Raw genomic sequence first — 13,527 nt, forward strand, 5'->3', positions numbered from 1 at the left:
GGTAAAGTGCCTGATTAAAGGATTATTTTGATAGAATAAATTAAGTAATTTTATATTACCTTTACCTAATTTTAATGGTCTGATCCATCCCTTTTGAAATCAAAATTCAATGTGCCTTTACACTAAAAATTAAAAAGTAAGCTAAATAAGCTATTGGGCTCATAACCCATTGATAGAAGTCATAATCTTCTCTTTTTTAATTATAATTTCCTATACAAATAATTTATTCTTCTTAGTTATACTTTTAGGATCCTTTATTACAATAAGATCATCCTCTTGATTCATAGCTTGAATTGGGATAGAAATTAATTTAATAGGATTTATTCCTTTAATTTCTTCTCATTCTAATAAACGTTGTTCAGAAGCTTCAATAAAATACTTTTTTATTCAATCAATTGCTTCCTCAATCTTTTTATTTTCTTTTCTTTTATCATCTTCTTTCTTTTCTATTATTCAATCTATTTCAATAACTCCATGAATAATCTCATCAATTATACTTTTATCATTAAGAGTTAAATTAGGAGCCTCTCCTTTTCATATATGGCTTCCAACAGTCTCAGAAGGGTTATCATGATTTAATTGTTTTATTTTAATAACCTGACAAAAAATTGCTCCTTTATCTATAATTTCACTTATTAACCAAAAATCCTTCATAATTTTAATAATTATTTATATATCTGCAATTAGAGGTTCTATTGGAGGACTTAATCAAACATCATTACGAAAAATTATAGCCTTTTCATCAATTTCCCATATAGCATGAATCCTAGCTTCTATACTTTTTTCAAAAACATTATGAATTTTATACTTACTAATCTATTCTATTTTAATTTTTTCTATTATTTATAATTTCCTTTTTTTAAATATATTTCATATTAATCAAATTTTTACAAATCAAAATAAAAATTTTAATATATTCATTATTACTAATTTTCTTTCTTTAGGGGGTTTACCACCTTTCTTTGGTTTTTTGCCAAAATGACTAATTATTACTCAATTAATCCAAAATAATATAATATTTATAATCTCCATTCTTATTTTATCTACCCTTATCAACTTATATTTTTATACTCGAATTTCATATTCATCAATTCTAATATATAATAATAATAATAAATGAATAAAAATAAAAAAATCTGTTCCTTTAACTCATTCAATTATATCAATAATCTCTCTTTTCGGATTAATTTTAATATCAATTTCATTTTCAATATTATAAGATTTTAAGTTATCATAAACTAGTAACCTTCAAAGTTACAAAAAAAAGTTAAACCTTTTATATCTTATAAACTTCAATACTATAAGTATATCTTTAAATTTGCAATTTAAAATTTTTATAAACTATAAAGTCTGATAAAGAGAATATTTTCTATATATAGATTTACAATCTACCGCCTATTTTCAGCCACTTTACCGCGATGATTTTACTCAACAAATCACAAAGACATTGGGACAATATATTTAATTTTTGGTATCTGAGCTGCTATAGTTGGAACTGCCCTCAGAATTTTAATTCGAGCTGAACTTGGCCAACCAGGCTCACTAATTGGAGATGATCAAATTTATAATGTAATTGTAACAGCCCACGCATTTGTTATAATTTTTTTTATAGTAATACCAGTAATAATTGGAGGTTTTGGTAACTGACTAACCCCATTAATATTAGGAGCTCCAGATATAGCTTTCCCTCGTTTAAATAATATAAGATTTTGATTACTTCCTCCATCTTTTCTTCTTCTTCTTAGTTCAGCTGCAGTAGAAAGAGGGGCAGGAACAGGATGAACAGTTTATCCTCCTTTAGCCTCAAATATTGCTCATGCAGGAAGATCAGTTGATTTAACAATTTTCTCTTTACATTTAGCAGGAATCTCCTCAATTTTGGGAGCTATTAATTTCATTACAACAATCATTAATATACGAACATCAGGAATAGTTCTAGAACGTATACCTTTATTTGTATGATCTGTTAAAATTACAGCTATTCTTCTTCTTCTTTCCTTACCTGTTTTAGCAGGAGCAATTACAATACTCTTAACAGATCGAAACTTTAATACATCCTTCTTCGATCCCGCAGGAGGTGGTGATCCAGTTTTATATCAACATTTATTTTGATTCTTTGGCCACCCTGAAGTTTATATTTTAATTCTCCCAGGATTTGGAATAATTTCTCATATTATTAGCCACCAAACAGGAAAAAAAGAACCTTTTGGAACTCTAGGAATAATTTACGCTATATTAGCCATTGGAATTTTAGGATTTATAGTTTGAGCTCATCATATATTTACAGTAGGCATAGATGTTGATACACGAGCTTACTTTACTGCAGCTACTATAATTATCGCTGTTCCAACCGGTATTAAAATTTTTAGATGACTAGCTACTTTACATGGCTCTCAAATCTCTTATGAACCTCCTTTATTATGAGCCTTAGGATTTGTATTTCTATTTACTATTGGAGGATTAACAGGTGTTGTCCTAGCAAACTCTTCCATTGACATTATTCTTCATGACACATATTACGTTGTAGCACATTTTCATTACGTTTTATCAATAGGAGCAGTATTTGCAATTTTAGCAGGAGTTACCCATTGATTTCCACTCTTTTTTGGAACTTCTATAAATCCAAAATGACTAAAAATTCATTTCCTAATTATATTTATTGGAGTAAATACCACTTTTTTCCCTCAACACTTTTTAGGTTTAAGAGGAATACCACGACGATATTCAGACTATCCAGACGCCTTTACAACCTGAAATATTATTTCTTCCTTAGGTTCTCTTCTATCATTTATTGCTGTTATAGGATTTATTTTCATTATATGAGAATCTATAACCAGAAAACGACCAATTATCTTCTCTGACCATCTTCCCTCATCAGCAGAATGACATCACAATATTCCACCAGCAGATCATACATATAATCAATTAACATTATTAATTAAATAACCAATGGCAACCTGATCTCACCTTTTATTTCAAGATAGAGCTTCACCAACTATAGAACAAATAATTTTCTTTCATGATCATTCTATAATTATCCTAACTCTTATTACAACTTTAGTAGGTTACATAATAATAAATATTATATATAACTCATTTACTAATCGAGTCCTTCTAGAAGGTCAAGAAATTGAAACCTTTTGAACCATCATTCCAGCATTAATATTAATTTTCATTGCCCTTCCTTCACTTCGTCTCCTTTATTTAATAGATGAAATTAATAATCCAACCTTAACTATAAAAACAATTGGTCATCAATGATACTGATCTTATGAATATTCAGATTTTACTTCAATTGAATTTGACTCTTATATAATTCCTAACTTAATAACAGATCCTTCTTCATTTCGTCTTCTTGATGTTGATAATCGCACTATTTTACCTATGAATACACAAATTCGAATTATAATCACAGCAGCTGATGTAATCCATGCATGAACAATCCCAGCTTTAGGAATAAAAATTGATGCAATTCCAGGGCGCCTTAATCAAGCATCTACCATAATCAATCGTCCAGGCCTCTTTTTTGGTCAATGCTCAGAAATCTGTGGTGCTAATCATAGATTTATACCTATTGTTATTGAAAGTGTTAACACTAATACCTTTATTAAATGAATAAACTCAATTTTATAATCACTAAGTGACTGAAAAGAAAGTAATGGTCTCTTAAACCAAACTATAGTAATAATCGCTTACTCTTAGTGAAAAGATTAGTTAAATATTAACATTAGCATGTCAAGCTAAAATTGCCAATATGGCATCTTTTAATTCCACAAATAGCTCCACTTAATTGAATGTTTATAACAATTTTTTTTAGTTTTTCACTTTTAATTTCAATAATAATTTTATTTTGAAACTCTTTTTTACCCCCTAAAAAACTTTTTTTATTATCAAACATTAATAAAACTCTATGAAAATGATAACAAATTTATTTTCCATTTTTGATCCTTCTACCTCTAATTCTTTGTCCCTTAATTGATTAAGAACCATTTTATTTATTTTGTTCACTCCTTGTATATATTGAATAATTCCATCCCGTTATCAAATATTAATTTCAAAAATATTTTTAATCTTAAATAAAGAATTTTCTATTTTATTATCCACTTCAAAAAAACCAGGAATAACTTTTATACTAATTTCCTTATTTTGATTTATTTTAATAAACAATTTTATAGGATTAATACCTTATATTTTTACATCCACTAGTCATATTATAATAACTTTATCATTAGCTTTTCCAGCTTGAATAACAATTATAATTTTTGGTTGATTAAATAATACAAATCATATATTCTCACATTTAGTTCCCCAAGGAACTCCATCAACTCTTATAGTATTTATAGTATGTATCGAAACCATTAGAAATTTAATTCGTCCAATTACTTTATCAATTCGATTAGCCGCTAATATAATTGCTGGCCATCTACTAATAACACTTTTAAGAAATAGAGCAGTTATATCTAACATTTTTCCAATTATCTCTATTTCTATAGCTCAAATCACATTACTATTACTCGAAATAGCAGTAGCATTTATTCAAGCCTACGTATTTGTAGTTCTAACATCTTTATACTCAACAGAAATTCACTAATGATAAATCACACTCATCCATTTCATATAGTTGATCAAAGTCCCTGACCATTAACAGGAGCTTTAAGAGCTTTAACCTTAACAACAGGTTTAATCAAATGATTTCATATAATAAATCCAACATTATTAATTTTAGGATTCACTATTATATTAATAACTATAATTCAATGATGACGAGATATTATTCGAGAAGCTACCTATCAAGGAAATCATACTTCTAAAGTTATTTTAGGTCTGCGTTGAGGTATAATTTTATTCATTATCTCAGAAATTTTATTTTTCGTTTCATTTTTCTGAGCTTTTTTTCATAGAAGCCTTTCCCCAAGAATTGAATTAGGTTCATCATGACCACCAACAGGAATTTATCCTTTTAATCCTTTTCAAATTCCTTTACTTAATACCGCAATTTTACTTTCATCAGGAGTTACTATTACCTGAGCTCATCATAGAATTATAGAAAATAATTATATACAATCAGTTCAAGCCTTATTTTTAACAGTTATTTTAGGAATTTATTTTACTTCTCTCCAAGCATGGGAATACTGAGAAGCTCCATTTTCTATTTCCGACTCAGCCTACGGAACAACATTTTTCGTAGCTACAGGATTTCATGGTCTTCACGTAATTATTGGAACCTCCTTCTTATTCATTTGTTTATTTCGACTTTTAAGTTTTCATTTTTCACCAAATCATCATTTTGGATTTGAAGCCGCCGCTTGATATTGACATTTTGTTGATGTAGTTTGACTTTTCCTTTTCATTTCAATTTACTGATGAGGCTCTTATCTTTTTAGTATAATAGTACATTTAGCTTCCAACTAAAAAGTTTAATAAAATTAAAAAAGATAATTAAAATTACTTTACTTATATGTCTTTTCTCTCTTTTCTTAAGATTTATTCTCAGTTTAATTTCAATAACAATTTCAAAAAAAACAATATTAGACAAAGAAAAATTATCCCCATTTGAATGTGGTTTTAATCCTTTCTCTTCTTCTCGAATTCCTTTTTCTCTTCGATTTTTTTTAATTTCAATCATTTTCCTAATTTTTGATGTTGAAATTGCTCTTCTTCTTCCTATTCCTTTCATTTTATTAACCAAATTTTCTATTTTTACCTTCTCCTTATTCATAATTATTCTTCTAATTGGTTTATTTCATGAATGAAATGAAGGAGCTTTAGAGTGGGCAAATTAATTTTTAAGGTAAGTATTTAAAAATATAAAATCTAATTTGCATTTAGAAATTATTGGCCTAACCAATCTTACCTAAAATAGAAAGCGAAATATTGCATTCAGTTTCGACCTGAAATTTGGTTTATTACCTCTATTTTTAATAGAAGCCAAAATTAGAGGCATCTCACTGTTAATGAGACAACTGAATACTTCTTATTCCTATTAAAGAAATATGTCTGAACTAAAAAGAGCTGCTAACTCTTTTAAAGCGGTTTAATTCCGTTATATTTCTATTTCTATGGTGTAAATTAACACTTAATATTTTCATTATTAAAATGGGAAATTCCCTAGAAATATTTTTTAAAAATATTCTTAGATTTTTTTTATCTCCATAGCATCTTCAATGCAATACTCTCTATAAGCTATAAGAATAATTTATTAAAACCAACAAAGAGAAAATAATAACTCAAATAACCAACGATAATAAATATATTTTTAAATTATTATCTTGAAATCATTGGAAAATTTTTCTTGATTCCCTCATTACACTAAATATACCTTGAGGACCTATAAATTCTCCTCATCTCAAATCACTTTTAACATAATTTTCAAAAATTCCTAATCTTCATAATATTGGATTAGAAGATAATCAAGGTAAAAATCATATTCCCCCAAAAAAATGTTTTATTTTTCCCCCAACATATATATTAAAAATATCTCTTAAATTTCAAATTACCATTCCTAATCACAAACCTAATATTACACAAATAACCCCTATAATCCTATAATAAAAAGAAATAAAAACAAAACAAGGAATAGGAAATAATATTCATATTAAAGCTGATCCTATAATGATAGCCCAAAAAGATAAAAAAATAATAGATTTTCTAATAATTTTCCCCTCACAAAAATTTCTAAAAGGAGGGGAAAAATTACGACCCATTACATAATAAGACAATCGAAAAGTATAACAAGCAGTTAACCCAATAGAAATTAAAAAAAATACAAGAATAAAAAAATTAAAATTACAATAAAATACACTTTCTAAAATTAAATCCTTTGAATAAAAACCTGACAAAAAAGGAATTCCACATAAAGATAAATTTGCTACATTAAAACATGATCTAACTACTGGTCTATATACCACTATTCTTCCTATAAAACGTAAATCCTGTCTTCTTCTTATTCCATGAATAAAAGATCCTGCACATAAAAAAAGAAGAGCTTTAAATAGCGCATGAGTTAATATATGAAAATAAGCTAATTTTCAACAACCAAAAGAAATAGATATTATTATAACTCCTAATTGACTTAATGTTGATAAAGCAATAATTTTCCTTATATCCATTTCATAATTAGCTCCTAACCCAGATATAAACATTGTTAAACAAGAAATAAATATTAAAAAATATGAAAAAATTCCAACCCCAAAATACTGATTAAAACGAATTAATAAATATACACCAGCAGTAACCAAAGTAGATGAATGAACTAAAGCAGAAACAGGAGTAGGAGCTGCTATAGCAGCTGGTAGTCAAGCAGAAAAAGGAATTTGAGCTCTCTTTGTTATTCCTGCTAAAATTACACAACCTCCAATTCAATAAAACTCAATTCCTAATACTGGAAATATTATAAAAGAAAAATAATTTCAATTTCCAAAATTGAATAATCATACAATTCCAATTAAAATTCCAATATCCCCTAAACGATTTGATAACACTGTAATTATACCAGCATTTAAAGACCGATTATTTTGATAATAAATTACTAAACAATAAGAAACTAATCCTAAACCATCTCATCCTAATAAAATTGAAATTAAATTAGGTCTTAAAATTAATAAACCCATTGATAACACAAATAATAAAACAAGATAACAAAATCGATATAAATTTTTATCCCCCATTATATATTCTTCTCTATAAAAAATTACTCTAGAAGAAATTAATATAACAAATGATAAAAACATTAATGATACCCAATCAAAAACTATTATAAATTCAACAGGACAACCATTTATTGAAAATAAATAATACTCAAAAAATAATCCAAAATCAGTTAATAAAAAAAACAAAGATAATAAAAAAAATAAAATAAAAATTAATAATAAAACAAAAGCTCACACTTTAAAAATAGATCAAATCAAGACTTAAGATACTATTGTATTCCTTTAGGACCACAACCTAATATTCTTTCTAAACTACTTAAGTTTTAAAATCAATATGATCATAAATCAAGATTGAACACTAAAAAATTTAATGGCACAAAATGTAATAATAAAAGAATATACTCTCGAACCTTAATTTCATTAAAAGGAAATATTATTCATCTCTTACCATGTTGAGTAGATGAAAATATAAATAAAGAGTAACAAGCAGAAAAAAAAGATAATAAAATTAAGCAAATTATAGTTCATCGTCTTCATCTAATTATTCTTATTATTAAAAAAATTTCACCAAATAAATTTATTGAAGGAGGTGCCGCTATATTAAACACACAAAATAAAAACCATCATATAGCCAATATAGGAAAAATTCTTATTAATCCTTTTAAAACTATTAATCTACGAGAATAAAAACGTTCATAAACTAAATTTGCTAAACAAAACAAAGCAGAAGAACATAAACCATGAGCAATTATTAATAAAAGTGCTCCTCTACAACCTCATCTATTTAAAGTAATAATTCCTCCTATTACTATTCCTATATGCCCAACAGAAGAATAAGCAATTAAAGATTTTAAATCAACCTGACGTAAACAAATAAATCTAGTAAATAATCCTCCTATTAAACCCACTCTTAATAAAAATCCCCCACTATAAATTACAAAATTTTGAAATAAAAACAAAACACGAAATAATCCATAACCTCCTAATTTTAATAAAATTCCCGCTAAAATTATTGACCCCGCAATAGGAGCCTCCACATGAGCTTTAGGGAGTCATAAATGTAACAAAAACACTGGTAATTTTACTAAAAAAGCAATAATAAAAATAAAAAATCAAATTATTTCTATTTCTCTTCCATTTAATATTAAAACATAATATACTATACTTCCCCTTTTTCCATATAAGTTTAAAATTCCTACTAATAAAGGTAGAGAAGCACATAAAGTATAAAAAAATATATAAATCCCAGCTTGAAGACGTTCAGGTTGTCCACCTCAACCAATAATTAATAAAAAAGTAGGAACTAATACACATTCAAAAAAAACATAAAATATTAATAAATCTAAACAACCAAAACTTAAAAACAAAAAAATTAAAATTAAAATCACCAAAAAAGAAAACTTTTCCCTATCAAAATTATTTATATAAATTTTATATCTAGCTAACAACATTAAAGAACAAATTCAACAAGATAATCTAATTAACGAAAATCTTAACAAATCACCACCTATTATTACAGATAAACATCTAAATCTTCTAAAACAATAAATAAAAAAAATTCTCAAAAAACTTAAAAAAAATAATCCACATTGAACTACTTCTCAGGAAAAAATCATTGTACATAATCTCAATATACATATACATATAAACATACCTAACATTCTAATAACTTTATATTAAAAAAATAATCATTCCCATGTGACCGCACAATTAAAACAAGAATTCTTAAACCTAGTCTTCTCTCGCACACTACTATAGTTAAAAAATATAATAAAAATCTCTCCTCTCCTAATCTCCCTCTAACTAAAAAAACCAATATCAAAAATCTCCCTAATATTATTAATTCCAATCTTAATAGTATAGATAATAAATGTTTACGATTCATTAAAAATCTTAAAAATCCAAAAAAAAAAACAATTATTCCTAATATTATTATATTAAAGCTCTCTATCATTAGTTTTAGTAGTTTAGATAAAACCTCGGTCTTGTAAATCGAAAAAAGGTAATTTTCCTCTAAAACATTCAAAAAAAGAAAATTTCTATCACTGATCCCCAAAATCAATATTTTCATCTTAAACTATTTTCTGAAAATCACAAAAATTATCATTACACTAATATTAAATTTATCTTTCACATTTTTTATTACTTCTCATCCCATTATAATAATCCTAAATCTAATTATTCTAACAATTTTATCTAGATTATTAACAACACTCTTTATAAAAATCTCATGATTTTCATATATCCTTTTCCTAATTATATTAGGAGGAATATTAGTAGTTTTTATTTACATTACAAGTCTCGCTCCAAACGAACCATTCAAATTATCTTTAATTACAATAATTTTAATAACAAGATCATTTCCATTAGTTCTTTCATCATATAACTACATATTTCATTATAAATCCACTATATTTAAACTTTCCATTACAAACATATTCTCATCATTATCATTATTAACCACTATTTTATTAGTATCTTTTTTACTAATTACTTTAATCGCAGTAGTTAAAATTTCAAAAATTTCGCAAGGTCCAATTCAACTAACCTAATGACAACTCCAATTCGAAAAATTCACCCTTTATTTAAAATTATTAATTCATCCCTTATTGATCTTCCCTCTCCTTCAAATATTTCATACTTATGAAATTTTGGATCTCTCTTAGGACTTTGTTTACTTATTCAAATCATAACAGGAATCTTCTTATCAATACATTATTCATCTGATATTTCCTTAGCTTTCTCAAGAATTTCTCATATCTGCCGAGATGTTAATTATGGATGATTATTTCGAACTATTCATGCTAATGGAGCATCATTCTTTTTCATTTGTATTTATATTCACATTGGTCGAGGAATCTATTATGGTTCATTTATAAATAAAATAACCTGAAACTCTGGAATTATTATTTTTCTTTTATCTATAGCAACAGCTTTCCTTGGTTATGTTCTCCCCTGAGGTCAAATATCATTCTGAGGAGCCACAGTAATTACTAATTTAGTTTCAGCTATTCCATATATTGGTCAAACATTAGTCCAATGACTATGAGGAGGATTTTCTGTCAATAATGCTACCTTAACACGATTTTTCACTTTACATTTTCTACTCCCATTCATTCTCCTAATAATATTAATATTACATCTTTTATTTCTTCATCAACTCGGCTCTAATAATCCTTTAGGAATTAATAGAAATTTAGACAAAATTCCATTTCATCCATATTTTTCATCCAAAGATATTTTTGGATTTTTAGTTATATTAATAATATTTTCAATATTCCTTTTATCTAATCCTTATTTCTTAAGCGATCCTGAAAATTTTTCTAATGCTAATCCATTAGTAACCCCAATTCACATTCAACCAGAATGATATTTCTTATTTGCCTATGCAATTTTACGATCAATCCCTAATAAGCTAGGGGGAGTAATTGCTTTAATTTCATCTATTTTAATTTTATTTATTATTCCATTAACAAATAAATCAAAATTTCGAAGTTTTCAATTTTATCCCATTAATCAATTCGTATTCTGAATTTTCTTTATTGTATTTATTCTTCTTACATGAATCGGTGCACGCCCTGTTGAAGAACCTTACGAAAATATAGGCCAAATCCTAACCTTTTTATATTTCTTATACTTTTTCATTAACCCTTTATTCCAAAAACTTTGAGACACTTTATGACTATTTAGCTATAAAATAAGCTTTTGTTTTGAAAACAAAAAAAAGAATTTAAACCTTCTAATAGTCTATTTCTAAATTATATGCATATAATAACAAAACCATAACAAACCCCAAAAGAAAATAATAAATAATTTAATGCTAATGGTAAATAAATCCTTCATGCCAATCTCATTAATTTATCATATCGAAATCGAGGGAAAGTTCCTCGAATTCATAAAAACAATATTCTTAAGCATATAATTTTTACCACTAATCCACTTATTATTCCCCCAAAAAACAAAAATACTCTAATTAATCTTATAAATATAATATTTCCATATTCCGCTATAAAAATTAAAGCAAATCCTCCTCTTCTATATTCCACATTAAATCCTGACACTAATTCGGATTCTCCTTCCGCAAAATCAAAAGGAGATCGATTAGTTTCAGCTAAACAAGAAGAAAATCAAACCAAAAATAAAGGGAAAAATCCCCATACTAATCATCAATTTTCTTGATTCTCTCTCAACCTTACTAAATCATATCTTTCAACTATTACAACACAAGTTAATAAAATTAAAGCCAAACTAACTTCATAAGAAATAGTTTGAGCAACCGCACGATAAGCCCCTAATATTGCATATTTTGAATTAGAAGATCATCCCGCTCCTATTAAAGTATAAACTCTTAATCTAGACACGCATAAAAAAAATAAAAGACCTAACTCAAAATCAATTAAATTAAAAAAAATAGGAAAAACTATTCAAAAACACAACGCCAAACCTAATCTAAAAACCGGTCTAAAAAAATATATTAAAAAATTTGATAAATAAGGTAAACTTTGCTCCTTTCTAAATAGTTTAATAGCATCAGAAAATGGTTGAAGAATCCCAATTATTCCTACTTTATTTGGACCTTTTCGAATTTGAATGTATCCCAAAATTTTACGCTCTAATAAAGTTAAAAAAGCCACTCTTACTAATACACAAATTAAAATAATTAAATATCCAATCATAAAACTAATTATCAACATTAAAGAGAAGATATCCTTCTATAAATGAAGCTTAAATCCATTGCACTAATCTGCCACTTTAATTTATTAATCGAAGAACTAAAACTTCATTGTTAGATTCTAAATCTAATACACTTATCTGCCAGATTAATTATTTTTAAATTAACATTAATAAAACAAACAAAATTTTAATTATTTGGTCCTTTCGTACTAAAATAATTTCAACTTTTACTAAAGATAGAAACCGACCTGGCTCACGCCGGTCTGAACTCAAATCATGTAAAGATTTAAAGGTCGAACAGACCCTCATTTAGAACTTCTTCGCCCTATTGACTCTTTAATTCAACATCGAGGTCGCAAACTTCTTCGCCGATATGAACTCTCCGAAAAAATTACGCTGTTATCCCTATAGTAACTCTTTCTTATTATCATTAAAAATGGATCAAAAATTTACATAAATGTTTTAACTTCTAAAAAAAGATTTTTTTCTTTCTCTACCGCCCCAGTAAAATTCCTCTTATTTTTTATAATGAAAAATATAATAAAAAATAACAAAAATAAAGCTTAATAGGGTCTTCTCGTCCCTTAGTAAAATTTTAGCCTTTTCACTAAAAAGTAAACTTTAAAAACTAAAACTAAGACAGACTTTTTTCGTCCAACCATTCATTCCAGCCTTCAATTAAAAAGCAAATGATTATGCTACCTTCGCACGGTCAATATACCGCGGCCATTTAATTTTTCATCATTGGGCAGATCAGATTTTTTATTCACAACAAAAAACCATGTTTTTGATAAACAGGCGAAAAAAATTTTTGCTGAATTCCTTAATTTAATTTCTTATCCTTATTTTCTCAATACTATTTTCTAAACTAATACATTTTCTCTTCATTCTACTAATATAAATATTATAAAAATTTAATAATAATTATAAAAACATCTTTAATACTAATTTAAAAATTAAAAACTATCCAAAAATCCATTATTACATAAAATAAGCACTTCTAAATCTCCTTATAATTTAATTTTCAACTATTATAAATTTACTAAAAGATTATCCCTTTAGTACTCACTTCCTGAAAAACAAAAATAAAAAAAACTACATTTATTATCAAAAGCTGAACTAAATTCATTTATTAAAGAACCAAATATAAAAAAAATCGAATAGCATTTCACTTCTATTATAAAATTAATCTTAATTTTGCCAC

The 13,527-nt window shown here is 26.3% G+C and overlaps 13 protein-coding genes across 13 annotated transcripts, besides 22 other annotated features; 9 read left to right on the plus strand and 4 right to left on the minus strand. All coding sequences in view use genetic code 5, as the record gives it.

The window, feature by feature from the left end:
• Window positions 1–67, plus strand: a tRNA (tRNA-Ile).
• Window positions 66–132, minus strand: a tRNA (tRNA-Gln).
• Window positions 131–199, plus strand: a tRNA (tRNA-Met).
• Window positions 200–1,219, plus strand: ND2 (NADH dehydrogenase subunit 2). Its single transcript has one exon. It carries the CDS (start codon window positions 200–202, stop codon window positions 1,217–1,219), a length of 1,020 nt encoding a protein of 339 aa, YP_002808589.1.
• Window positions 1,218–1,286, plus strand: a tRNA (tRNA-Trp).
• Window positions 1,287–1,288: 2 nt separating this feature from the next.
• Window positions 1,289–1,351, minus strand: a tRNA (tRNA-Cys).
• Window positions 1,352–1,415, minus strand: a tRNA (tRNA-Tyr).
• Window positions 1,411–2,946, plus strand: COX1 (cytochrome c oxidase subunit I). Its single transcript has one exon. It carries the CDS (start codon window positions 1,411–1,413, stop codon window positions 2,944–2,946), a length of 1,536 nt encoding a protein of 511 aa, YP_002808590.1.
• Window positions 2,947–2,949: 3 nt separating this feature from the next.
• COX2 (cytochrome c oxidase subunit II) lies at window positions 2,950–3,633 on the plus strand. Its single transcript has one exon. It carries the CDS (start codon window positions 2,950–2,952, stop codon window positions 3,631–3,633), a length of 684 nt encoding a protein of 227 aa, YP_002808591.1.
• Window position 3,634: 1 nt separating this feature from the next.
• Window positions 3,635–3,704, plus strand: a tRNA (tRNA-Lys).
• Window positions 3,705–3,767, plus strand: a tRNA (tRNA-Asp).
• ATP8 (ATP synthase F0 subunit 8) lies at window positions 3,768–3,923 on the plus strand. Its single transcript has one exon. It carries the CDS (start codon window positions 3,768–3,770, stop codon window positions 3,921–3,923), a length of 156 nt encoding a protein of 51 aa, YP_002808592.1.
• ATP6 (ATP synthase F0 subunit 6) lies at window positions 3,917–4,591 on the plus strand. Its single transcript has one exon. The coding sequence runs from the start codon at window positions 3,917–3,919 to the stop codon at window positions 4,589–4,591; it is 675 nt and encodes a 224-aa protein (YP_002808593.1).
• Window positions 4,591–5,374, plus strand: COX3 (cytochrome c oxidase subunit III). The gene has a single exon. A coding segment is annotated over exon 1 (784 nt).
• Window positions 5,375–5,438, plus strand: a tRNA (tRNA-Gly).
• On the plus strand, window positions 5,439–5,783 carry ND3 (NADH dehydrogenase subunit 3). Its single transcript has one exon. It carries the CDS (start codon window positions 5,439–5,441, stop codon window positions 5,781–5,783), a length of 345 nt encoding a protein of 114 aa, YP_002808595.1.
• A 6-nt stretch (window positions 5,784–5,789) lies between these two features.
• Window positions 5,790–5,857, plus strand: a tRNA (tRNA-Ala).
• Window positions 5,858–5,919, plus strand: a tRNA (tRNA-Arg).
• Window positions 5,919–5,988, plus strand: a tRNA (tRNA-Asn).
• Window positions 5,989–6,053, plus strand: a tRNA (tRNA-Ser).
• Window positions 6,054–6,117, plus strand: a tRNA (tRNA-Glu).
• Window positions 6,118–6,129: 12 nt separating this feature from the next.
• Window positions 6,130–6,193, minus strand: a tRNA (tRNA-Phe).
• ND5 (NADH dehydrogenase subunit 5) lies at window positions 6,194–7,907 on the minus strand. Its single transcript has one exon. A coding segment is annotated over exon 1 (1,714 nt).
• Window positions 7,908–7,971, minus strand: a tRNA (tRNA-His).
• A 1-nt stretch (window position 7,972) lies between these two features.
• ND4 (NADH dehydrogenase subunit 4) lies at window positions 7,973–9,310 on the minus strand. Its single transcript has one exon. It carries the CDS (start codon window positions 9,308–9,310, stop codon window positions 7,973–7,975), a length of 1,338 nt encoding a protein of 445 aa, YP_002808597.1.
• Window positions 9,304–9,603, minus strand: ND4L (NADH dehydrogenase subunit 4L). The gene has a single exon. The coding sequence runs from the start codon at window positions 9,601–9,603 to the stop codon at window positions 9,304–9,306; it is 300 nt and encodes a 99-aa protein (YP_002808598.1).
• A 2-nt stretch (window positions 9,604–9,605) lies between these two features.
• Window positions 9,606–9,670, plus strand: a tRNA (tRNA-Thr).
• A 1-nt stretch (window position 9,671) lies between these two features.
• Window positions 9,672–9,736, minus strand: a tRNA (tRNA-Pro).
• Window positions 9,737–9,739: 3 nt separating this feature from the next.
• On the plus strand, window positions 9,740–10,201 carry ND6 (NADH dehydrogenase subunit 6). The gene has a single exon. It carries the CDS (start codon window positions 9,740–9,742, stop codon window positions 10,199–10,201), a length of 462 nt encoding a protein of 153 aa, YP_002808599.1.
• Window positions 10,201–11,329, plus strand: CYTB (cytochrome b). The gene has a single exon. A coding segment is annotated over exon 1 (1,129 nt).
• Window positions 11,330–11,398, plus strand: a tRNA (tRNA-Ser).
• Window positions 11,399–11,407: 9 nt separating this feature from the next.
• ND1 (NADH dehydrogenase subunit 1) lies at window positions 11,408–12,343 on the minus strand. Its single transcript has one exon. The coding sequence runs from the start codon at window positions 12,341–12,343 to the stop codon at window positions 11,408–11,410; it is 936 nt and encodes a 311-aa protein (YP_002808601.1).
• Window positions 12,341–12,406, minus strand: a tRNA (tRNA-Leu).
• Window positions 12,407–12,474, minus strand: a tRNA (tRNA-Leu).
• Window positions 12,475–13,527, minus strand: part of an rRNA (l-rRNA) that runs on past the window's edge.

Source organism: Tachypleus tridentatus, mitochondrion, assembly GCF_004210375.1.
Source record: "Tachypleus tridentatus mitochondrion, complete genome".
Taxonomy (NCBI): domain Eukaryota; kingdom Metazoa; phylum Arthropoda; class Merostomata; order Xiphosura; family Limulidae; genus Tachypleus; species Tachypleus tridentatus.